Here is a 27,283-nt window from a genome sequence, read left to right as displayed (position 1 = left end):
CACGGCGGTGGCAAACGGCTAGGAAGAGGCAGGCAGGCAAGCAGGCAGAGAGGAAAGAGTGCGAATTGAACTGGACTGGAGTAAAGAAGAAGGCGGCGGGGGAGGGGTTGGTTGCATCAAATCCCTCGCTGCTGCTGCTGCTGCTGCTCTTGCTTTTCTTGCAAACCTTGCAAAGTGATTACAGTGCCATCGGAGGGGGTGGAGGAGAAGGAGGAGGAGGAAGAGGCGGAACTCCCCCCCCTCCTTCATCCTATCTGCCGAGATGAATCTTTAAAAAAGCAAAATACACTTGCCCGGTGAACTGTGAGTATAGAGCAACTGCAAAAGGAAGGGGGGAACGAGAGGTGGGGAAGAGCCGCCAGCCAACCCCAGATCCCCTCCCTCCTCCTCCCCTTCACCCTTTTTTTGCGCCAGATGGGATGAGACCCGAAGTTTTCTGCAGAAGCAGGAGGATTTTATAATTGATCACCACCCTCATCACCTCCATCCTTCCCCCCACCCCCCGCCAAACGCCGAGGCATCTTCTTGTTGGCTTGCCAAGGGGGGCGTTTATTGGCACGGGTGGGCAGAGGAAGGTGGTGGTGGTGGTGGGGTCTTTCATTGGGTGCTCAAGAAGATGTGGAAGATGCGGACGCTCCTGGGCTTTGTGCAGTGCTGCTACTGCTGCTGCTGCTTCTTGCTCTTGCTGCCGCCTCCGCTTTGGGTCAGCCTGGCGGCGGCTAAGCAAGTGCTGAGATACCGGCTGGCCGAGGAAGGACCTGCCGACATCCGCATCGGCAACGTGGCTTCGGACCTGGGCATCGTGACGGGCTCGGGCGAGGTGACGTTCAGCCTGGAGTCCGGCTCCGACTACCTGAAGATCGACAACATGACGGGCGAGTTGAGCACCACCGAGAGGCGCATCGACCGCGAGAAGCTGCCGCAGTGCCAGATGATTTTCGACGAGAACGAGTGCTTCTTGGACTTCGAGGTGTCCGTGATCGGCCCGTCGCAGAGCTGGGTGGACCTCTTCGAAGGCCGGGTCATCATCTTGGACATCAACGACAACACCCCTACCTTCCCCTCCCCAGTACTCACTCTCACCGTCGAGGAGAACCGCCCCGTGGGCACCCTCTACCTGCTGCCCACTGCCACCGACAGGGACTTCGGGCGCAACGGCATCGAGCGCTACGAGCTGCTCCAAGAGCCCGACGGGGGCCGACGGGGCGGGGGGAGTTCGGCTTCCGCCACCTCCGACAGCGCCCTCTACCCCGGGGGCGGCAAGAGGAGGCAAGAGGCCGACGGCGGGGCCCGGAGCAGCGTGTTTGAGCTGCAGGTGGCGGACACCCCCGATGGCGAGAAGCAGCCCCAGTTGATCGTCAAAGGGGCGCTGGATCGGGAGCAGCGGGACTCCTACGAGCTGACTCTGCGGGTGCGCGACGGCGGAGATCCGGCGCGCTCGTCGCAGGCCATCTTGAGAGTGCTTATCACCGACGTGAACGACAACAGCCCCCGCTTCGAGAAGAGCGTCTACGAGGCCGACCTGGCTGAGAACAGCAGCCCCGGCACCCCGATCCTGCAGCTGAGGGCGGCGGACTCCGACGTCGGGGTGAACGGCCAGATCGAGTACGTCTTCGGGGCAGCCACCGAGTCCGTGCGCCGCCTGCTGCGCCTCGACGAGTCGTCGGGCTGGCTCAGCGTGCTGCACCGCATCGACCGCGAGGAAGTGAACCAGCTCCGCTTCACCGTCATGGCCAGGGACCGCGGGCAACCCCCCAAGACGGACAAGGCCACGGTGGTGCTCAACATCCGCGACGAGAACGACAACGTGCCCACCATCGACATCCGTAAGATCGGGCGCATCCCGCTGCGCGACGGCGTGGCCAGCGTGGCCGAAGACGTCCTGGTGGACACCCCCATCGCCCTGGTGCAAGTGTCCGACCGGGATCAGGGCGAGAACGGCGTGGTGACCTGCACCGTGGTGGGCGACGTGCCTTTCCAGCTCAAGCCGGCCAGCGAGGGTGAAGGGGAGCCCCAGAACAAGCGCAAATATTTCCTGCACACCTCGGCGCCTCTGGACTATGAGGCCGTGCGAGACTACAACGTGGTCATCGTGGCCGTGGACTCGGGCAGCCCCAGCCTGTCCAGCAACAACTCCCTGCTGGTGCGCGTCGGGGACACCAACGACAACCCGCCGGTTTTCAGCCAGGCCGTGCTGGAGGTATCATTCCCGGAGAACAACGCTCCCGGAGAGCGCGTGGCCACGGTGATAGCCACGGACGCCGACAGTGGCAAGAACGCCGAGATCGCCTATTCCCTGGAGCCTTCCCCGCTCTCTGCCGAGTCTCCCGGAGGCCTCTTTACCATCGACCCCGATTCCGGGGACGTGCGCGTCCAGGCCGTTTTGGATCGCGAGCAGAGGGACACCTACGAGTTCCAGGTGACGGCCCGGGACAAAGGGGTCCCGTCGCTGCAGGGCTCCACCACGGTGGTGGTGCGCGTGGCCGACCGCAACGACAACGAGCCGCGCTTCATGCAGGACGTGTTCACCTTCTACGTCAAGGAGAACCTGCAGCCCAACAGCCCAGTGGGCATGGTGACAGTGATGGATGCCGACAAGGGGCGCAACGCGCAGCTCAGCCTCTCCATACAGCCCGGGGACCAAGCGCAAGGCGCGCCGGGCATCTTCTCCATCGAGAATGACACGGGCACCATCTACTCGACGGTCTCGTTCGACCGCGAGCTGCAGACCAGCTACACCTTCAAGGTAAAGGCCGTGGATGGAGGAGAGCCGGCCCGCTCGGCCACGGCCACCGTGTCGCTCTTCGTCATGGATGAGAACGACAACGCGCCCGTGGTCACGTCTCCGGCCAACAGCTCCTACACGGTGCTGCCGCCGTCCAGCAACGTCCGCTCCGTGGTGACCACGGTGCAGGCCAAAGACGCGGACGCTGGCCAGAACGCGGAGCTGAGCTATAGCATCGTGGGCGGCAACCCGTTCAAGCTGTTCGAGATCGACCCGTCGAGCGGCGTCGTGTCTCTGGTGGGCAAGCTGGCGCCCAAGCACTACGGCCTGCACCGCCTGGTGGTGCAGGTCAACGACAGCGGGCAGCCTCCGCAGTCCACCACGGCGCTGCTGCACGTCTTCGTGAACGAGAGCCTGGCCAACGCCACCGTCGTGGAGAGCCAAGTGGCGCGCAGCCTGCACACGCCGCTGGCGCACGACATCGCCGGCGACCCCAGCTACGAGTTAAGCAAGCAGCGCCTCAGCATCGTTGTGGGCGTGGTGGCCGGCATCATGACCGTGGTCCTGCTCATCCTGGTGGTCGTCATGGCGCGCTACTGCCGCTCCAAGGGCAAGCACGGCGGCTACGAGGCCGGCAAGAAAGACCACGAGGACTTCTTCACGCCGCAGCAGCACGACAAGGCCAAGAAGCCCAAGAAGGACAAGAAAGGCAAGAAGCAAGGCAAGCAGCCCCTCTACAGCAGCATCGTTACGGTCGAGGCTTCCAAGCCCAATGGCCAGCGCTACGACGGCGTCAACGAGAAGCTGTCCGGGGACAGCCCCAGCATGAGCCGCTACCGCTCCGTCAACGGCGGGCCCGGCAGCCCGGATCTGGCCAGGCATTACAAATCCAGCTCACCTTTGCCCACGGTGCAGCTGCACCCGCAGTCCCCCACCGCCGGGAAAAAACACCAGGCCGTCCAGGAACTGCCCCCGGCCAACACCTTCGTAGGCGCTGGGGACAACATCTCTATCGGCTCGGACCACTGCTCCGAGTACAGCTGTCAAGCCAGCAGCAAGTACAGCAAGCAGGTAAGGCGGATGGAGGCATGCAGGGGTGGGAGGGGGTGGGTGGGTGGGGAGAAGGGTGGGGGGAGCTCACCCCCTTTACACCCTTCCTAGCCGTTCACAGACACAGGCTCGCCTGCTGCTCCTCTCCCCCAGCCCACACCTGTTTTACAACCACTCACCGCCAGAATCTGCCTTTAGGATCAGGTGCATATTTTATGAATTAACATTTCCTCAACTAAGAATCACAGGAGCACCAATGCAAACAGAATTTCTGTTCCCAATGTTAAGGTGCCTTTTAGTATGACGATCCACCCTGGTTGTGAGGATGACAGACAGCCTGTTTGAAAAGCCTTAAGACTAAACTGTTAATCTAGATGAAAGGGATACTTACACTCAGACACACCTGCTATTACTCCTCCTACACTTACACACACATGCAGCCACTTCTCTAATTTACACCTGTTCTTCCCCTCCCTTTTACAGTCACACTCACACCTACACACAACAAGCTTCCCAGTGCCTCTCTCATACCATTAGTCTGGAATAATTATAACTCTAAAGAACCAAAGTCACTAACACTAATGCTGATTGGAAGAATGGGCATGCATTTATGGTAAAAAATCAACTTCCTTTCTCAACTTTTACATACACCAGGCTTGAGTGGATGGGATAGTTGAAGCCAAGCGTGTTAATAGTAAATGATAATTTCAGTTAAATGGTTTTCAAAGGCACAGTCAGACCTGCCATAGCCCTCCCATATTTCACAGCTGTTGAAGGCTCACCACCCATCACACAACTATCTGTCCTAAGCAAGTTTTCCCACTGTATCACACACCACAGCCACTATAGTGGCTTTCTTTCTTTCTTTCTTTCTTTCTTTCTTTCTTTCCAACACACTCACACACACACACAGCCATAAACTTAAATTTCTGCACGCACAATCCCATCTCTTGCATCTAATCCAACATACTCTCATTAAGGAATAGGAATATATGCAAAGTATCAAATATATATATATATAAACCCCAAAATATTCTGGTTCAATGATTTGGAGAGTCATTTTGGAAAATATAGCAAGGATCACTTCATACAGAACAGAGTAATTAACATGCACTGCTGAGCAAAAAAACCCACCTCCTTTTGCTATTCCTGAAATACCCTGCTTATTAGTAGGCCAAGATAATTGAAGTATGAAGAGGAAACTATTAATTTCAGTTAAATGATCATCGGACTGTGCCTTCACACTGTTTGGCAGCACACGCACACACACGCACACACACACACACACACAATGGAACGAAAGAATTAGCAATGTAGGAAGTCAGAGATGTCTCCAGCCTTCGGTTCCACTCCACCCCCTTTCCCCCTTCTCCCATTTAGTCACACATCCAACTGGCACAGAGCCATAAATGGAAACAGACACACAATTGTGCCTACATACAATTGCATGTGCACATGTGAGCGCACACAAGGGGGATGGGGCGACATCACACAAGCACACAGAAACACATTCAAAGGCTGCAAAGCAGACAGGGCCAGCTGGAGTGCAAAGCAGCCCATCTACTTGCTGGGTCCATTAGATGCTTTTGAGAGGAATCCCTGAATGAGCATGTGGATCTGAGAATTCCGCTGTAGTATCCTCTGCGAGAATGCAATGGATGCTGGAGTGTGCTTCTCAATCTGTGAAACTTAGAGTGGGAGTGTGGGGTGGGAATCTCTTGGGCTGGTGCTGCAAGTAGCTAAAAGCTCATCAACAAAGACATGAAGCCTCCACTCTGTGGCTCCCCATCCCCATCCCAAGCATCAGTTAGATAGATCAGGTACAGCCACTTGGCCTACCGACAGTGAGAAAGTAATGGCATGGATGCCTCTCTACCTTCACAACCCGGGAGTTGCAGTCAGGTGAAGGCATTAGGCTCACTAAAGTTTCCAAGTCCAGATCCTGAGAATGCTTCCATACCTTTTGTGGATGAAACATTTTCCAGGTGCAACTTCTTCCCACCACTTTCCATGAGGAAAGCAGCACCTGTTGATACCACCCCCTTCTTTGTGACTCCTAACAGGTACAGGAAGCATGCCAAGATCTTGGTACTAGGAACCCTCTTTTACATATAACCACAGAGGAAGCTACTGCCCAAAAGCAAATGAGCTCTCATCATATGCAGCCCTGCATACAAGTAGATAGTAGCAAGTATCCTGTAGAAGGGAAAGCGAACCCCATTTCCCAGCTATATTGTCACTCTATCCTCACTCACATGGGCTTGGTTAACCCCAAACAGCTTTTTTTGTTACAAGGTTTCGTTCGCACTGTGGTTACTCTTGGAGAGGAAACTGTTGCAAGCCACTAGAGGTAGACACCCAGCCAAAAACACGCCCCTTGAAGTCTGCTGTACTCTGACACTTTTAACATTGTCAAGGGCTAGGCAGTGAGAAAGAGAACAGTTAACAATTACAGTAGGTATGATTTTCCACATAACCAGGGTGTTTTAATCTAATGGGCCATTCAGCTTTGTAGTTGTGAGACTGGGAAGCAACTGACACTAAATACACACCAATTCTAATGGGACTAATGCAATACATGCATTAAAAAGATGCAAGTAAAGAGAGAATTAACTCTTGCTGAAACACTTTTTTCATTTGTTTGGGAGGGATGCTAAAAATGATCATGATTAAGATCTATCCCTTCTATCTCTTCCTTACAAATCCATAAGACGCTACTCTACATACAGCCCTACCTGTTTTGTGATACCTTCCAGCAAGTGGAGTTTTGAAATAGGTTACTACAAATGTGTGGCAACTGCACTTTAAGCTTAAAACTTAGATGTGATGCAAGGGACTGATTCTGAATCTGCACCCCCAAAAGAGAAGCACTGTTGAATTTCTCACACTGTGAACCATTCATAGGTATTTGAAAAACAAATTTCCGTGCCTTTGGTTGTGACCTACTGTTATAGAACTATCTATTTTGTTTTGAATTAAGGTGGTTTCTCTCTGCTTTTAGCTTGTTGGAAGGTTGTATGCAAAGCAAACCGTTTAACAGTTAGTGCTGTTAGAGCCAAGCTAGGGTAAATATTGTGTTATCTCAAGCTGCATAGCATCTTGTGTGGAATTCCATTATAGAGAAATGCATGCTGATGAATGCAAATACAGTGCTCGGTCACGAATGCAGACACCCTGGTTAGTGTGACAAAAAGAGTGTGTGTGTTTGCTATCTCATTCTTAAATGTGCAAACTTGGTTCAAAAACCAATTTGATATTGTGGGATTTGTTAGCTTGCTTCGCTTGGACCTTTTTAATACACAACTTGGTTTTTTGCATTATGTTAGAGACAATATGATGTATTTTGGTGGAAGCATCTTGCATGAGCTATTTGTAATTTGGGCCGAACAAAAGCAGTTTATGTGAAGAATTTTGTGTTTTCCTCCCCACCAGATATTGAGGAGTGTATAGAAAGATGTAATTCAAAAATGTATGCAGTTTTGCTTCCTACACAGAGCATTTGACCTTTGTTTTGTTTTGCCACACTTCAACGTTAGTTTCTCTTAGAAAGAACATTTAACTGCAATTTGGAGATCATTGCCTGAACGTATGTTTTTCCTTACAAACACACACACACACAATTTCTACCAATGTTGAATTATGATGTGAAAGGCAATAGCCTCCCACTCTTTTAGTAGCAATGATAGTAAGATATGGAGTGGCCACTAAATTAATCAGATAGTGATTGCTAAATGGTCATCTTAAAATTATTTAAAAATTGCGAGTAACAGTATTGCTAGCTGTTAATCAGATCAGATTGTGCCAATAATTTAGTGTGTAGAAGAGTACATTGACTTGCATTATTGTGCCGAAACAATTTTGAATGGGATTTTGTTTACTCAAAACATTTTGCCAGAATATATGTTTAAGATGCAGGATACTAGAGAAGGCCATTAGAGGAAAGTACACATTTCACCTCTGAAAGCCAGAAATGGGATGGAACTCCCTTTTGAGTTCTACTTTTGCTTTCTTGTGTTGATTTTAAGAGAACCCAAAAGGGAGCTCTTTATCCAGACAGTTCCGGGTGGATAGTTATTTGCGGACTTTATAGCTCCTATTGTATGCAATAATCTTGTTCCAATAACATTATTCACATTGTAGTTGTAGTTTTCACTGGGCAGATTCATAAAGGTATGTGCAACTCTTCAGCACACAGATAACTAGCTCTAAAATGCTCTGTTCTCAGGAGTGGATACCAAGGGGAAAGGATGGCGGTTCTAGTTAGTTGCAGTTCCTTCTGAATTCTATCCAGAAGAACCTATCCCTTAGTTGACACATTCAAAGTCAAAGCAGAGCTCAGTTCTGGAAAACCATAATAGTCTAAAACTATTTTAGTCTTGACAATTTGTGCTTTCCAGAATTGGTTATCACCCAGTTCTATATAACACAGAAAAGGAAAATGCCCGATTTGCATAGTAGCAATTTTTGAAATATACTTTACTGAGCACAGTCCAATCTTGCCTTGATTGTTGGCCACCCAAATTCTGTATGAAGAAGAACTGCTGATATTCCTGAAACAGAGTTTAGCTTCTGAAAAAGAAACCCATTGTTTTGCAGTTTCCAAAACTTTAATGGAGTTTGAATCAGAGCCCCAGATTTCAATGCCATAGAGCATTTGAGTAAGCAGTTTACTACCAAATATCTTTAGGGCAGGTTCGATCAGCTGCCCTCCCTTATGTAGTAAAAGTTCATCAGTGCCCCTATAGTTTTCTGTGCTTTGACTTTCCCTGCCTCCATATGACACTTTCAAGAGAAGGTTTAATTAAAGAGTACACTCAGGTATCTAAATGAACAAGTTTGTTCTATAGTCTTCTGATCCAAGCACCATCTATACCGAGGGCTGAGGCTGCTAAAAATCACAATCTTGACCTTAGAGTAATGTACAGATTTTTTTGTTCACAGTTAAGTGCTGAACACCTCCAAGAGATTTTTGAAGCCCAATAGGAAAGGAGAGGAGCACCAAACAATATAATGATGATGATGATGATGATGAGCATCATCATCATCATCCACCCATCTGACTGGGTTGCCCCAGCCACTCTGGGTGGCTTCCAGCAAATTATAAAACCACAGTAACACATCACACATTAAATAACATTGCAGTTCCGCAATATTGAGGCATAGGGGGTGGAGGAGAACACACACACACACACACACACACACACACACACTGTGTTGTGAAGTGCAATCCAGAATAAAACAGCCATTGAAAGCTGCCTTGATTCTCAATGACATTTTCTTATCCCTCCCCCCATTTTGCATAATGAGCCTAACAGGTGGGGAGTTATATAAATAGTATGTGAACTTTGCAGTCCTCAAAGGATGCCATTTGAGCACTGGTTGATTTATCAGTCACAGCTTTTACATCTTCACAAATACTTAACCAGATGGCATTAATGTTCATCACCTTGTTGAAAAAGAATGTGTGTGTGTATGTGTTTCTAATACATCATCTATTGTCTAGGTGTATTAATCATATCCTAAGTATGGACTTGAAGTATGGAAAAGAAAGAGACTCCTGGTTTTTTTAGCTGACACTTGTATGCTTTACTCGGCCCACAAAGCAACACTTGTTTCATATAGGTGATTATAACACTTGTTTGACTGTAGATCAAAGGGCAATCCAAGCAGTGCTTAGTTGAAGTACCATGAACGAGATACATTAATGTAATTAGAATCAGTAATTGATACTATTCAGTGACTGCAACATTGTTGTCAGGAAGTCCAGTCTCAGGTTACAGGACCGTATTACTTGGTGAAGACAGATGACTGCCTATGTGAGATCTTTCAGTGACATCTCTCCCCCCCCCTTTCTTCAACAAACCAGCCTATAATTTGAGTAGCCCAACATACGCATCCTTCATGATCCTAAAGGCATTGTCCTCAATCCAGAGAAAGTTATTTGCACTCAAATTTTGTTTTGAAATCCATGGGACTTTGGGATTAAACCCAGAGGAAATATCCATACCCACTTGCTTTGTGGAACATCTTCAGGAGAAGAAAGGGCTAAGGATTAAACGCTACACAAATTGATATGGAGTCCCTATTCTATGCCTCATTTGAGCAACTCATGCAGCCAAGCTGGTGCTAAATGCTGAATGGACCACATCAGCCAGGCCGAGAGGGGAGCCTTGTCATCTGAGCAGCCCAGGACTTCCATATACAATGCCCATGTTTGCACCCCAGAATGGTCACTAGGCAGTTTAACTTCACTCCCAGAGGTGCACTCCATTGTCTCTTGAGACAGATGGGTGCCAACAACTGCGTAAACATTTCATCCTTCTAGGAGCGGCCAGAAGAGAGGGTGTCTGCCACATACCATGCTATATACTATATACTTGGATGCTGATGGGATAGGGCAGGATGGTGGTGTGGCGGGGGCTGTTTAAATGCATTGTCAAAGTCAATTTAGCCTTCCCACCAGTTTGCCCCAACCTCACAGACCTCACCTCTCTCCTACTCCCTCAGTGTCCTGCTATGCTGGAGTGCTGGTGCTCCTGAGAGGTCAGGTTTGCAACAATGCTCCTCTCAATTGTCACCTGCATTTACACACACACACACACACACACACACACACACACACACACACACACACCAAGCCTATACACAGTTGTAAATGATCGCTTTCAAATGATTTTGCTTTTAGTATACTTCTCTACAACAAAATGGTGCAATTCCTATGCAAATGTGTTTGATATCGGGATACCAGGCGCAAACTTCATCTTATTCTCGAGGGTGCTATGATTTAAATAAGTTTAGAATGCAAAATTGCACATGCTGAGGTTTGTTTGTTTGCTTGTTTGCTTTTAAGTCAGGATTGGCAAACTTCTGCTGTTTCGCTGTAACTTCTCAGTAACGCAGAAGCCATTGTAATGCATGGAATTGCAGTGGAGGAAGTAGACAAATGTTTATGGTGTGCTTCATGAGTGAAATCATACACCTGGCTATCAAAAGGAGGTCCCTGGAAGACCACTAAGTTCAGGCTCTGAAATTACCTAGCTGTACCGCTGAGAGTGTTGCCCCCTTCTCAGAGAAAAGAATCCCATTGAGAACTTGGTTGGAGGTGATTGTCATTGTTGCTTTTTCATTTTGGTCCTTGTAAAATGCTCAGCCATGTAGACTATTTGGGCTCCCAAGGATCAATATAAACAGGAATTATTAAAATGTCTGACATGTAGCAGTGGTTGCAAATTTATGCAGTGTTCTTTGTATTCCCTTTTGCTTTCATAATTCAATAGGGTAATGAAATATACAAGGTGGCATTTTTAGTATAGTTCTTTCACTGCATTTATCACAAGGATTTGCAGGTGGTAACCTCCACTACTTTTGTCTGGAGAACTGACTTATTGAGTTTTTTATTTGCTTATCATCCTCACCCAATTTTCTCACCACTATACATGCGACCGTGAATGGGAGGCTATGGTCTTAATGGTTCTTTCCCCTGCTTTCTCCCCCAAAACAGATGCCACCTTCCATTTCCTTAAAAAAGGCACTGTAAGCCTTTATGAACTGTATCATCTCTGCTTGCAGTGCATTGTTGCCTAGCTGTTTATTATCTTTTATGACTGACTCAGACACTTTTGCTATTTGGAAAACATCCTTCGTATGGAAGGAGAATGTTATCGTGTCTGTAGGGCTGCAAAGCTTCACTTCTGTAAGAATGCAATTTGCCAAAAAGAAGAAGAAGAAATAAATAGAAAATTCTTTTTAGAATCAGCTTGGTGTGTTGTTTGGTTAGTTTATTCGGTTTATCATATACCAAGCAAACTCTTGCATGGCGAGGATACGGCTATCCTACATTCAAGCAATGTTTTGTTTATTAAGAAAGGAAAAGTGGTATATTCCTCCATCAATATGCGTTTTGAATCTCCACTGACATGAATAGGAGCTAATCTCAGCATTAGAAGGAGAATCAGTGTTCAAAAACAGAGCTAAACTTTCCAGGCATAGTATTCCTTCATGCAACATATATACATATAGCTGTGTACTGAGAATAAGAACAAAAGCAATAATTGCAAGACGTTTTAAAAAATTGGTCATGGCATCTGCCTTGAATAATCTTCTCAAATGCATTTAAAGTACTAGATTTAATTTACAACGGGACTAAAGAAGGTTTGCTTCAGGGACACAAACTTTAAGAGATTTTATGGGTGATATTGTTTGCAGAGTCACCAAAACTGAAGCCTAAGCCACCCTGGCTAGGGATGCCATTTCACATTTCAGTAGGAAGAACAATGAAGTTTGCATGTGAATTTGCAGGTTTAAAGGTGCGCTCAGTAAATATTAAATTGCAAAACAAGCTGAGTATTTTTGAGGAGTGGCATGTTTATAACTCAACTGCAACTATAGCTTTGCTGCTAACTATGTCTTCGCCTTGCTTCTCTAAGGGACAACCCAGTCCATGCTCCATGCAGCCCTTCCATGTGTGTGTGTGTGGGGAATATACGAAGAGAGGAGGTTGGAAGGAGCTGTGCATACAGCAGCAGCATGTGAGGGATGGAGATGGAAGGTGTTTGTTTTTATTAGTTCAGGGAAAACATGTTTAAATGGATTATTCAGAAAGATATCTAACTAGTGTACATAATAATATAATTATAAAAAATAAGCAAAACTTTAAAAATACACAAAATAATTACCTGTGAAAGACATTATATATATAATATGTCTGGGTAAAGGTAAAGGTAAAGGGACCCCTGACCATTAGGTCCAGTTGTGGACGACTCTGGGGTTGCGGTGCTCATCTCGCTTTATTGGCTGAGGGAGCCGGCATACAGCTTCCGGGTCATGTGGCCAGCATGACTAAGCCGCTTCTGGCAAACCAGAGCAGCACACGAAAACACCGTTTACCTTCCCGCCGGAGTGGTACCAATTAATCTATTTGCACTTCGTCTGGGTAGGCTTACTGAAATTTTAAAAAATCATGAGGCTCCTAATCTCAGGGTCTTGAGTTAGTGCCCTACAATTCTAGGATTCTAGGAGCTGCTACACTAAAACATATCTCAATTCCTAGCAAACATGGAGTGCATGTTATCTGGCATATGTACTAACAGTGCAAGTTCCACCGACTGAAGCTGTCAAATGGGGCAAGACAATGCCTCAAATAATGTGGCGTGTAGACCAAGTGAGTTGTTAAGAAATATAGATGCTCACCTAAGGTTACCAGATTTTTTTCAGTGAATCCAGGGACACTTTTCAACTTCCTACTAAATAGATGGATTTTGTCAGGGGACGTCTGGTAACCTTATGCTCACCAGCAGTCAGCTTGTGATGAACCTTTGATGTCATCCAATAAGACCTAACTCCATCCCACTGAAATCAGTGGGGCTTAAAATGGGCTAGCTGAACATTGCCTGATTTGTGCTCAAAGTCTGGGAACTGTTTTACTATACAACTATAGTGAAGTTTATGTAAATTATCCATTACTTAAAATTATGCTCAATCTGAATGCTTTTTTGTAAGCCTTGGTGTGCCTCCTTACTCCTCTCTCAGTACTCCTGCTGTCTGTTGATAGTTTGGCTAGTTAATTTTATGGCAGGCGGTTCTGTGACCTGAAATAAAATCTTGGCTGCTTTAAAGTTTATCTCATAAAACGTAGTGGGGTGTTATCTCACCATACAGGGTTTTTTTTCTCCAAAACAAAAACAACATGTGGCTCTTTTGCATGTGATAGGTGTAAACCAGTAAAACCAAAGGGTAGGGGTTTATGCTGGTATGGAATGTATACCTATGCATGTCTACCCAGACGTAAGTTCTATTGAGTTCAGTGGAACTTACTTCCAGGTAACTGAGTGCATAGGATTTCCTTTGCAATCCACTATACATGCTTGATTGGGCGTCAGTTCTATTTAAGTAAATGGAACTTATATCTCAATAGATATGTATAGAGAATCTAATTTAGATTGAACATTTGAATTTAGTATGCACTGATGTAATTGCCCAGTCCTCCCAGCTATACATGGCCTGCTCTGATCCATTTCCTGATCTTTTTAATCAACAACAAAAGCCTGGGGAGGGCAAGTGGAGAGGATTGCAGGGGCAGCATTGAGTAGCAACCACTCATTTATTTTTATATATTTTTTACATAAAAATAAAACTTCACTGTTTTAAATGGTGTACTTGAAATGCTATATTCCAGGCGATTGATTTCAGGACATTGGGTGCATGTGTACAAACACATTAATGACTTATGTCTATTGTTTTTACACCCCCCCTTTTCTTCTTTTTTACATATAATACTAGTGTTTTGTACTGGATTGAAGTTCCCCTGAATTCTTGAATTTATTTGCAGTTTCTTCTAGGCATTCTGCTTTTTTTTTGTCTGTGTTATTTTTGTGTGGGTAGCTGGATTCTGATATTCATCACTCCCCCCCCCCATGAAATTGATGTTTGTGATACCTTCAATAGTTTCTTAGATTTTCAAACGTGTCCTGAGCCCCAGAAGTGTGGAGACTCCTGGAATAGTCTTGCACTTTAATTTCTATCAGTAGGTTTGATGGTATTCTGCTGGTTCATTTAATAAAAATTGCATTCTTATTATGGAGCATTTTACATATTTGATGCTCCTTAGGTGTGATATTCTCTTTTCTTCTGGAGATGTATTTTATGTTTCTTTTTTATACAAGTGATATAATAATAATAATAATAATAATAATAATAATAATAATAATAATAATACATCAGTTATATAACACTCCTGAATTGTTTGAGGTGTTTTTCATGCACCATATCAGTAACTTTTGCAAGAAGCCTGTGAGGTAGTTCAGAATTTTAATCCTCAAATGGTAGACTTCAGGTTGAGGCCGAAGGAATCAAATAGTGCTCAAGGCCACCACATGAGCTCACATATAAGATGTGGTTACAACCAGGGGACTTTTTAGAACATACTGTTCGCAATTATATTGCACTTGCTTTCCAAAAGGTATGGGCATGGATGTCAAATTTTGACTTTGAAAGTGATGTATTGTAGAACTGTAACCAACCTGTCTTCTGATTCCCTAATTAGCAAACCATATATTGAATTGTGATGTGTTTTGCATTTTTCTCCCACGTTTGGAAAACCGAATGCTGTGATGATGCAGGTGAAATTTGTGGTGAATTATACCATAAATGGACATACTATGTTTCAATAGGGCTGTATTTATTATGAGTTTCTGCGAAACCTAGCCATAATTTGATATGTAGTGTCTATCATCAGGCTGATATATCCTTTCACATTCTTTAACAGCTGGGTGTGTAACCGTACTAAGCCAAATTATTTAGATTTAAGAAGCACGAGGCTGTTGTTGTTGCTTAGTCATTTAGTCGTGTCCAACTCTTTGTGACCCCATGGACCAGAGCACGCCAGGCACTCCTGTCTTCCACTGCCTCCCACAGTTTGGTCAAACTCATGCTGGTAGCTTCGAGAACACTGTCCAACCATCTCTTCCTCTGTCGTCCCCTTCTCCTTGTGCCCTCCATCTTTCCCAGCAACAGGGTCTTTTCCAGGGAGTCTTCTCTTCTCATGAGGTGGCCAAAGTATTCGAGTCTCAACTTCAGGATCTGTCCTTCCAGTGAGCACTCAGGGCTGATTTCCTCCAGAATGGATAGGTTTGATCTTCATGCAGTCCATGGGACTCTCAAGAGTCTCCTCCAGCACCATAATTCCAAAACATCCATTCTTCGGCGATCAGCCTTCTTTATGGTCCAGCTCTCACTTCCATACATCACTACTGGGAAAACCATAGCTTTAACTATACAGACCTTTCTTGGCAAGGTGATGTCTTCTTTTTAAGATGCTTTTAAGCATGAGGCTACAATCCCTCATTTGATTTTTGCCTCTTACAGCACCTATTTATTATGGTTGTTGTATCCATACTGCCTGATCCCAGTAGCTATCTGGTGTGGTGACTTCCAAGGTCTACTGCTGGCCTCCGGGGACACATGTCTTTTCCATGTAGTTCCGTAATTCCGAAGATTGTGGTTTGGCATGGGACTTGATCTTGCAGCAATATATTAGCTAATGAACTGCATAATTAATGTAAGAACTGTCCCTTACTTGGAAGTAAGTTCCTGAAAAAACCAATTAGCCTTTCTTCCAAATAACATGAAGTTTGAACTGGAATGTTCTAATACTTCCAGCTGATTTCAGTGGGAGTGAAATGCTTTGGCTTAACTGAGTTGTGCATCAATTTATAACAATGGGCCCTTCTTTTCTCTGTAAAGTTAGCTTAATTCCCGCCCCCCCTCATCTTTTTTGTTATATTTCTCTCTCTTTCTCTTTTGGAAATGGGAAAATGGAAAAAAAAGGGAGAGAGGACAAAGCCTTTTGGAAAGTGAATATTGTCCCCTTATTATACCACATTTCAGAGAATGGAAGCATTGCATTAGAACTTGCATTTTGTAAAGATCTGAAGTGGTATCACTAAAACTAGTCTTAATTATAATCTGTTCTAGTAAAGTAATACCTAGAAAGAATAATAAAGGCTTACTATTGTATGAAATAGCACGATGTCTCTGTTCAACTGTAGGGTTACAAGAATGACTCTGACTTTAATACAAGAGTCTGAGTGGCAGCTTAATTTCTACTGACCATATAATTTCCTTAAAGGTGACTTGCAAACTCAAAATTACACAGTTCAGGTTAGTTCACTAATATGCACCGAGTGCCCCCCCCCAATAACTAGCATATAAAGGGCAATCAGCATTACTGTCTAGAGTCTTTATTACCTTCATCCATCAAGTCACTGTTTGTTCCTATCTTCTTCTGCCAGATTGTACTCAGATGTGCACTGCAAATCCTTGCTGTTTTCCTCAACAGTACAGTGGTACCTTGGGTTACATATGCTTCAGGTTACATACTCCGCTAACCCAGAAATAGTGCTTCAGGTTAAGAACTTTGCTTCAGGATGAGAACAGAAATCGTGCTCCGGGGTGCGGCAGCAGCAGGAGGCCCCATTAGCTAAAGTGGTGCTTCAGGTTAAGAACAGTTTCAGGTTAAGTATGGACCTCCAGAATGAATTAAGTACTTAACCCGAGGTACCACTGTATTGTATTGTTATTCTGCTTTATATTATTAGGGCACAATATTTCCTATTACCATTGGCAGCTGGCAAATCTCAGATGATGCCAGCTAGAATCCAGTGCATAGCTAGAAGCCTTTGAAGCCACTTCTCCACCCCTAACTCCAGGTAAGGCGCATAAGAGCTGCCTTGCAGGTGTAAACTAAAGCCCACCATCATGTTTCCAACAGCAGCCAACTAGGTGCTTCTATATACTTAACAGCTGCTAATCTCTGATCTAGTAACATCCTCCATTAATCGTCGTCCATTAATGTATTTCATTTTTTTAAAAATAAAACTTCAGATTTGAGGTTGTTAATATGGAAAGTATCAAATTCCACCTGAAGTTGCAAAATACATTCCAACCAATCAATCCAATGTTTTCCTCTCCAGCACACCTGTGGAGACAAATATCCAGATTCAAGATGCATTACGTTGTCTGTTTGGGAAACATGTGGCTAAGCAGAATTTTATGACTAGGTTCAAGTCTCCTGGCTTGCTGTTACTGCATCTGGCAGTGTCAAAGATGACTTCCCATTGTTGAAAGTGAGCATATATCCTTCAGACCCCCCCCCCCGAAATATTCCCATCTAAATAACAATCCTATTAAGATAGAGAATGTGGACTTTATTACTGACTTCATGGACACAATGAGCAGAAATATTGTTGCTCAGAATCTCGTTGCTTGATGTAAACCACCATGAGCACACAGACTGACCCTATTATGCTACCATGGATGTTGAAGTTAATTACTGACATGGGAACAGTGTAAATCATCTGCTATATTTATGCCCCCCCCATTTATTTGTTGCTGCTTTAAACACAAACAGATAATAATTTTTGTTTCTTGCCATCTCTCTACCTTCACCAGTGGTAAGTGACAGAAATCTAGATTTGTGAAAAAATGCCTCTAATGCACCTAATTGGTTAAAATGACATGGGCTCTGTGTGTCTTAACAGCGAGAAATGATCCCCATCCCTCTCCTTTCTTAATCGGGGGGGGGGGGACGGACGGACTTGAACACTCAATTACTCTCTAATTATGTTAGAACTGCCTTACCAGGGAGAGGAAGAGAGAGAACTAGAATGGATTCCTTTGAAAGTATTTATTTCATTCTGAAATCATTTGTGGAAGCACGTTCACAGGGAATAATTGCATTGGAAACTGAAAGACCTCTCTTTAACCACAGGCCACTAGATGCTCAGCCAGTGAACCTCAGCCCTGATCTTAGGTGATAACTGTCTGATAGATTTAGCCAGCTCATTCATAAGGCTTCTCTGAGGGCAGTTCACACAACTTTGCTCCTCTTGACAGCCACTTGAAGAAAGGCTAAAGTTTGCACTGTCGCTTATGTTTACCAATAACCTGCTGCATACTAATTTCCTTTCCTTTCCACATTCCCCTCTTCCAGTGGTCTCCTAGTAGGTTAGATTTTATTCTAAAAACAAACACACACACACACACAATACAATAATAAAAAACCCAACCTAATGAATAAAAAATACACACACTACAATAATAAAAAACCCAACCCAATCCAATGAACCAGTTAATTACAATTAATAAAGAAGTCTAATCCAACCAAAAGTCAGCCCTCAATCTTCTCCTTAAAAGGCATATGCCTTTATCACTGGGAAGGTGTTGACCGTCTTTCTACAGGCCTGGAGTGAGTTAGCCATGCAAGTCTTTCTTACCAAAGAGTTCCACAAGGAACATGATACAGTGGTATCTCAGTTTATGAACAGTCCTGTTTATGAGCTACAGTATTCAGTTTACGAACTCCGCAAAACCAGAAGTAGTGTTCCGGTTTGTGAACTTTACCTTGGTCTATGAACGGAAGTCGGACAGTGGAAGGGCACTGGTGGCAGGAGGCCTCAGGGAAAGCGTGCCTCGGTTTAAGAACGGATTTTGTTTAAGAACGGACTTCAGGAACAGATTAAGTTCGTAAACCGAGGTACCACTGTACTACTGAAACCTACATTTACTCCTGCTGCCTATAGCGACAATGGCCTTGTCATTTTCATTATTAAAATATTATTGTGCAGAGCTACAGCATCACAAAGCAACATAAAACCAGGAGCAGGGCAAAATACAAAGGTATAAATCCTGCATTAGCAAGCATGCAGAACACCTTAAGTAGCAGTTCTGTAAAATTCATTGCAATTAGGATCTCTGTTAAAGGCAGCATTGAAGAATAAGGGCTTCAGTGCTCACCTAAACAGATGTACGGATAGGGAAAGGTGGGAAAAAATATTAGCTCCACAGTTCTGGAACCAGCAGGAAGACTCGTTGCCTTGTTCCCATCATCTAACTGGTAGGGACTTGTGATTCTTAGTATACAGGCAGGATTATAGGGCTGAAAGCAGCAGAAGTGGACCTTGACTCCTTCAGGTAGTGATAAAGCGGGATATCAAATCCAAACTCTTCTTCTTGCTTCCATGAGGCTACTGTTGCAGCTCTAACCTACTGGTGTGTCAAGGAGAAATAGAGGTTAGAACTCTTGATGCTGTGCTTGCTTTGTGCATGGCATTCTTCATATGGCTTCAGATTCATTTGTGGGACTGCCCACACAAAATGGTAGTGCACAAACACCAAAATGAGAACTGGACCCCGAAGTGGGGGCTCTGAGACTTCCATCTGGTCTTGGGAAATAACCTGGTCATCTGAGCCACTGACTCAAAATTGTTGCCTTCACTTTTCAGAGCATATTTTGCTGCATGAATAATGACTCAGGTTGAACATTTAACACAGAAATCCAGCATATTTTTATAGGAACGCTGTGTGCTAAATTTAGAGCATAATCTTTACTCGCCTCACATCAACCATATAAAACAACCGACCTCCTAAAATTTGCCAGTAACCTTCCTCGTGAATTAATGCTTCAGAAATATAAAAGGATGGGCTAAAGATTCACTCCATCAAATGTTTCTAAATGGCTTTATGTATTTGTAAGACTTTATGATCTACTATTGATGCAAATTACCAAGGATAAAAGAAAATCCATCTGTTATCAAAGAAAAAAATAAATGAAATAAGTCCTAGGATTTGAACGACTTAGCATTAGGAACTAGGAATTTGTACGTTGTGATGGGTTTATAGTAATTGACAGGATAAAAGACTTCTTTTTGTCATTCACAAAGTTATTTTTATTCAACCTAAATGGAAAATGACGGCACTGCAATAGCCTCTCATGTAATATATATTATTTCAGCTACATTTTTTAATTTTCCTTTAGAATTACTTGATTCCTAATTTGACCTGCAACATAACTGGCTTTATTAGTTTTGCTATTATTACACTTACATGTTAATAAAATTGTCTGCAGCTAAATAAACAGCATTTCATTGAAAGACATATGTATCCAATCTACAGGGTATCAGATTACTGGCACAAGAACAGATCTAAGTCTGGTGCCTTCAATCTGAAATTAATTGGACCCTGATAATGGGTTGCCTGCAGGCAATTTGTTCTCAGTATCTTGATAGAATTTCTACCACCCCCACCACCCCCTTTCTGTTAATGATAAATCAGATGGGGCTATACTATTGTGTGGTTACTACAATGGACCTTTCTTTTTTTCCAAGTGTGTGTGAAATTTCCCCCCTGTGCAGCTTTAACTTCTTTCTTTAGTAATCACAGGACACACCACACTTGACATTTTTTAAAGAAAGAAATATTATTTTCAGCAATTGTACTATATAAATATAAGGCTTGGATCCAGAGTTCCCATAAGTGGAATAATAATAATAATAATAATAATAATAATAATAATAATAATAATTCTTGAACCCTGCCCATCTGTTTGGGCTCCCCCTGCCACTTTGGACAGCTTCCAACAGAATATAAAAGGACACAAGAAAACATATAGCAATCCTTCTACAAGACATTCCCATGGGGGTGGGGGTGTCATTATTTTTTACTGATTCCTCCTGCCCCGGCAGCACCCTATGACCCCTGAAAATATGCTGCGGAATGTTGGGGGACTTATTGGAACACTGTGGGACCTCCAGGGGCCACATGGGAAAAGCGGATTGGTCCAAATAGACTCCCTCTGCCTTCTCCCAGTGAATGCTCTTTTGGATTGCCGTCGTTCCTACAAGCAGAAAGATCCCTTCCATTCCTTGAAGACCAGGACTGAACTCAGCCTATAATCTTTTGCACCGATAAACAGCTGCTGAACATTTTTATGGCACTTTTAGAATACACATTGAAGCACAGTTTTGTTCAACTTCAGCATAAATCTGTGAGATTTCATAGAACATGAAACCAAAACATGGATGTGAGTTTAGACATAGGTCAAAGTTAAAGTGGAGCTTACATGCAGATCTGATCAGTCTCATACACCTAAAGAAACTATCAGTGGAATCTTCTCCTTGATTAGCATTTGCCTTCTGTTTATACTCCACAAAGTGTTTGCAGGACATCTTCAGTCTCTTATGGTGTCTAGCAGCCAATGCCTCTAGCACCCATTCACAAAAGCCAACATAGACTGAGTTAGTAATGAGGTTGGGTGGGGGATATTTTGCTGATATCAACCCATGCCAGGCTAGTTGTTGCTTGATCCACCTAGTTTGGCTTTTCGATTGCCACTGCTTGAGCTAGAATGCTAAAAGTCATTGGCCAAAACCCCAATCTGGGCCAAATTCAGTGTGTGGTGTTGGCACAGGACAAGCTTGGCATGGACCGACACAGTTCTAAGTTAACAGATAATTCCACTCCACCAACTCAACATGATGATTATATGAAAAGGCCCTTAAGATGTCCATAGTGAAACACAGCCATCTTTCAAAATTTTGCAGTGCAGTCCTCCAATGAGTGTTTACTAAAATGCACGTATGGGGGGGTGCATTCAAATGAACATGCTACTGAAAATAACATACAGTAATGCATTATACTGGAAATTGCTTGCAAAAACATGTGCATTAATTAAAACAGCATACAAATATAAGCCTATTAGGAAACATTTGCACTAAAATACTGAAGAATATTCATGAAGATTTTGAAAAATAGTAATTGCAAATTGCTGCAGAAATGTGGAGAACTCAGCTTATTCCCACCACCCTTCTGAGTAATACCCCTCCCCACCTTCTCACTATATAGAAGGATCTGGCAACTTCTGTTTCAGTGTATCTGAAGAAGTGTGCATGCACACGAAAGCTCATACCAAGAACTAACTTAGTTGGTCTTTAAGGTGCTACTGGAAGGAAAAAATTTTTTTGTTTTGACTATGGCAGACCAACACGGCTACCTATCTGTAACTGCAGCTTAAGAATGGAAAAATGAGAAATTGAGAGTATTTATATTGACTGATCTTTCCATCTTCAGTCCACAGTGAACTCTTGTGACTTCTTGTTCAGCTCAGCAACAGAAGTCACAGCTGTAGAAAACAAAATTCACACACACACACACACACACGCAGAGTTATTTCTATTCCTCTTTCTCTTTTGCTCTTGGCCTTTTTAACGTTCTTTTACTGTGTTTTGTTTTAAATTAGATAGCAAGGCCTTTGAGGCAGGGGCCATAAATAATGTTTTCCATTCCAAGATTTTTAAAGCAAGATCTTAAAGATCTTTTTAGCAAGGAAGGCCTGTATAGTTCCTAGTAAAATCAGCTCCTGTTGCTGCCTGGGGACTGCAACTGCTATTGCAATAATTAGAATAATTCCCCAAATGAGATGCTTACACAAGTATGTATTGCCAAGTGTTTGGCATAGGTGGTTTTATATGAGATCACAGGAGGCAGAAATAAATGGCAGTAGAAGAACTAGGGGAGAACGGAAGCAATAAATCTTCAAATTCTTATGTGTTCCATGTAATATTGGGTTTGCAATCCATTATGCTTCAGTTGGATTTCAAATGTACTACAGGCCTGCAGGCAAAATTTGACAGGCTCCACTCACAAAATAAATAAACAACCATAATGTGAAAATACGTTTTCTTATCTCTCTAGCATCTACCTCTCTAGACCTTTTTCCCAACTTGTCTTCTCCTTTGGCTCTTCCATTTGCCCTCATGCCTCTTCTCTACTCCCTTTTCTAACCCTTCTTTCCTAACCTGCCTTCATTTGGTCTACTGCCTTTTCATCTTCCTGCTTTCTGGTTTCCTAGACTCAGTAACCCTCTGTTTTGCACACTCCTCTGTCTGTCCCCTAAATCCCTAGCATTTGACCAGCAGAACTAATGACAGCCAGAAACGATCTAGAGGCCCATCTCTTGCCCTCCATCTGTGACTTTAGGGTAACCTAGCCAGCCAATCACTTCATAATACTAGGTTAGAACAGGATCTGCGTCTTCCCAGCACCATGTAAGCAACACTTCACTTTTCCACTAAAGTGAGTGGGAAGTATTCACTGTCACAAATAATGAATAGCAAGAGCACCCAATCTACACTGTGAGGAAGTGATAAAAACACATGCTTATGAGTGTTTGAGATTTCACAGCTATTAATTTTGAACTTTTTGATTGCAGTCGTGTTCTACAAGAGTTGGTGCTGTGAGGGCACCAGGGCTCTGTAAGAAGCGAGAGATTATGACAACATGCATTTATCATTGTGCAGCTGGCTGCGCTTGGCCTAAGAGGTGCCCAAATGTATTTCATTTGTAAAACCCTTGAACAATCCGAAGAATTATTAAAATGTTGTCAGACAGTGGTTCATATACTGCACACAGACTGCTTCCTGAAGGATTCTTGCATGCATTATTAATATGAGAAATTCCATTTTATGCTCTCGAGAGCGGTACATATGTACTTTGGAGACGTGCAAATCGACAGTATATTTTGGGCTGTAGCATTACATAATTTTTTTTTCATTATATGAGAGTGAAACACACATACACACTCCGTAAAGTGTCTTTGTAGAGGGGGAGGCAGGTTGAATTGTCAGGGCTTTCTGCACAGTTGTTAGAGAATAACACCCTGAAGATTCCAGGCCCAGGGAGATTTGACTGGCCTCGACCAGAGCCAGGGCCTTTTTGGCCGTGGCCCCAGCCTGGTGGAATGCTCTCTCACAAGATTTGACATCTCTCCACAGGGCCTGCAAGACGGAGCTGTTCCACCAGGTCTTTGGTTGGGGTTCAGTCTGATTCTTTTCTTTCTGTATAAGAACAAGCATTAAAGAGGCCTCCTAGCCCACTCACAGGTCCTTTAAAAGACCAGTGGTAGCAGTTGGCCCTGGAGGATATTAACCACTCTCAATTTTACCCATGGACTGCCATCTGTCCAGATTTTAATTTGCTCTGAACTAATTTTAAGATGTATTTTAATTAATTGATTGCCTGTTTTTATGTTCTAATTTTCTTTGTATACTGTGTTAGTTTTATGATGTTAGCCGCCCTGAGCCCGGCTCCGGCCGGGGAGGGCAGGGTGCAAATTATTATTATTATTATTATTATTATTATTATTATTATTAGGTACATCTGTGGGATGTGGGTGGCACTGTGATCTAAACCACTGAGCCTAGGGCTTGCCGATCGGAAGGTCAGCTGTTTGAATCCCCAAGACAGGGTGAGCTCTCGTTACTCAGTCCCTCCTCCTGCCAACCTAGCAGTTCAAAAGCATGTCAAAGTGCAAGTAGATAAATAGGTACCACTCCGGCGGGAAGGTAAACGCCGTTTTCGTGTGTTGCTCTGCTTTCGCTAGAAGCGGCTTAGTCATGCTGGCTACATGAGCCGGAAAAACTGTCTGTGGACACAGGTCGGCTCCCTCAGCCAGTAAAGCGAGATGAGTTGCGCAACCCCAGAGTCGTTTGTGAGTGGACTTAACTGTCAGGGGTCCTTTACCTTTACCTCTGTATGAGGCTTCAGACATGGAACTTGCCACATTTCCCTACAGTTTAAACATGAGAATGAGATAAAGTCAAATCTCTTCATGTGCAACATAATGATTTGTAGACTGTGCTGTATGGATATATATATGGAATCGTACTGCTTTGCTTTCATACATAAATTAGGGACAGCACAGCACAGCACAGATTGCTTTAGTGTTTTGAGTAACCATTTAACATTTGGGAACTGAAAAGGGGTATGGAGAGAATAGGCCACACATCTAGGGTAGCAACAGATGTTGCCACAGCTGCATCACTTGCCTGCGTCGTTTGAGCAATACACCACCTTGGGTCGTGGGCTGGGTTTTCCACCCATAGCGGAATCTGGGTGGTGCACAACCTGGGTGGCAATGCCATTGTGTTATATAACATGGGTGTTGCTTATGCCACTCGGCAAGGAAGAGGAGTAAACACATTTGAAAGCTTGAAGCCACTGTTGAATAAATCTTGAATTCTGAATTCCTGACTTCCATATGTTTATGATAATCATGCAGCTGGCTGAATGCTATGTGTATTAGCAGCTAATACTCAATCATACTTTAATACAGTGACGCACGATGAAGTAAAATGCTATTTGCTTTACTCAACGTATATACAGAACCATCTTTCCCTGCATGATGGAACAACACTTGGATGTAGTGTTGTCTCTGTAGGGCTCAACAAATGAGTAGCTTGGCCAAGAATGGAGGAAGAGATAGATTGGGGAATATGAGAGAAACACACATATCTCTCATTTCCCATCATGGTCACTGTACACCAAGCAGGAGATCAAAAAGGGGTCTTCTAACATGAACTCCGTACACAGGGAAGGATTATGCATGTACATTAAAAAATTCCTTGATGGAGGTATGTTTAAGAATCCATCCCATCAAACAATAGGAGAAATGGAACTGCATCACCTCTTCATCTCCTGTACTGAAGGACTTGTAACTTCTGGCTTCTCCTGTCCTTGACACCTTTCCTTTCCAGATCATCATTATAAGAATCCTATGAACTAGAGCTAGTGCCTGTGTTTATTCCCCATCTCCTCTCTCCCAATCCCTTTTCCTTTTGTGTCATGCTTCTTATACTGTAAGGCAGAGGACAAGAATTGTCTCATCACCAAGTGCTTCAGAAGCCTTTGTTTGGATGGAAAGTGGGCCAAGAATGCTTTAATGACTGCTCCCCACATAAAACGGGGGGCGCCCTTTGCATGGGGGGCAGCCCCTGGATCTGGAGCGGCTCCATCAGCATAGGCTTGGCTTTGCCTTCCCTCAGGTGGGATACCTGGAGGTCTCCGCCTACCCCAGTCAGTTGTCCAATCCCACCTGGGGGAAGCGTTGCCAAGGAGATCAGGCCAGGTAGGGGAGGGATTACCTGCCCGCACAATAGAAGGAGGATCTTACCTGGGAATCCTCACTTGGCTCCAGAAAGTGGGCCAAGAATGCTTTAAATAAATATCATTGTTTATTATTATTTATTAAATTTGTATACCACCCTTTACCTGAAGATTACAGGGAGGTTCACAACATGAGAACACAAAATACATATAAATAAGTTGCCACTCTGATCCTAAGACTTCTCTCTACTGTAGAAAAATGAACTACTTTTTTCCCTCCCTCTGGAAAACTTTACTGTTTGAGTTCTAATGTTTGTATCTATAAAAGAGAAGAAAAAAACCACAGTTCAGCAAATTACAGATATTAAACTGTTTCATCCCCTCCCCGCCAAATTGCTAGAAGCAGAAAAGGATTTTTAATCATCCCAGTATGGTAGGTTCTAGTTATTTTTTTTAAACTATCATTCTTAAATAACCAAATAATACTTGTGGAGAATTTGTGAAGGAAGAAAAATGTTTTCCTTTAACTTCTTTTCCTTTGTACCTAAAGCCCTGTACACTAAAGAAAAAAAGAGAATATAGATAGGAAATCTTTACCTGTATGATGCCTTTATTTATTTATTTATTTATTTATTTATTTATTTATTTATTAAAATGTATGTTTATTAAAGATTTTCTTGATTTACAAAGGTATGTGCAATGTCTCCCTCGTATCCCCCCCATGTAACATTTCATTTTTTTACAAATCGGTTTCATTTGTTGAGACATTAGGAAGACACTTGTGTTCAGAAAATATTATGGGGTGTGTGTGTGTGTAGTCACAGGGATCACAGTCTAAGAAAACTTTATAAAGGCTTACAGTCCAACCTGATGCATTTTAATCCAGGAATAAGTCCTCTGAGTTCAGTAATAATAATAATAATAATAATAATAATAATAATAATAATAATTATTATTATTATTATTTATTTATACCCTGCCCTCCCCAGCCAAGACCGGGCTCAGGGCGGCTAACACCAGGTATAAAAACAATTGATTAAAATACAACTTAAAAACAAGATTAAAATACAACATTAAAATGCAGCCTCATTTCAGTAGAAACTCAAATCAAAAAAATTTTGGTGATGAAAACGTCAAGTCTTAATTTTCTTTCAAGCAAAAATGTCAGGAGATTGTATTTATCATCATGTCTAGGTTGGTCTTGGGGTACTGGGGCTTCCAAGCCTGCCTAGTGTCCACTGGGTCTGTTTCTTTGTTTTGAGAGAGACTTAGAGGTGAACACCCACCCTCTTT

The 27,283-nt window shown here is 43.7% G+C and overlaps 1 protein-coding gene across 7 annotated transcripts in view; it reads left to right on the top strand.

Annotated features, from left to right (window-relative positions):
- The first annotated feature begins 395 nt into the window (after positions 1-395).
- Positions 396-27,283, top strand: part of PCDH7 (protocadherin 7) — a 408,997-nt gene continuing 382,109 nt past the window's right edge. For 6 of the 7 annotated variants that reach the window (XM_053403357.1, XM_053403355.1, XM_053403354.1 and 3 more), the window contains exon 1: positions 396-3,796. In XM_053403357.1, the coding sequence (XP_053259332.1) occupies positions 617-3,796 (3,180 nt within the window). In that variant the 5' untranslated portion in view covers positions 396-616. Of the gene's footprint in view, positions 3,797-6,486; positions 7,343-27,283 lie in introns of those variants that run through there. The other variant, XM_053403360.1, reaches the window with a different exon arrangement.

The sequence above is a fragment of the Podarcis raffonei genome, chromosome 9, assembly GCF_027172205.1.
Source record: "Podarcis raffonei isolate rPodRaf1 chromosome 9, rPodRaf1.pri, whole genome shotgun sequence".
Taxonomy (NCBI): domain Eukaryota; kingdom Metazoa; phylum Chordata; class Lepidosauria; order Squamata; family Lacertidae; genus Podarcis; species Podarcis raffonei.
The sequence above is the reverse complement of the archived record's forward strand: the minus strand, read 5'-3'. Positions and strand labels throughout refer to the sequence as shown.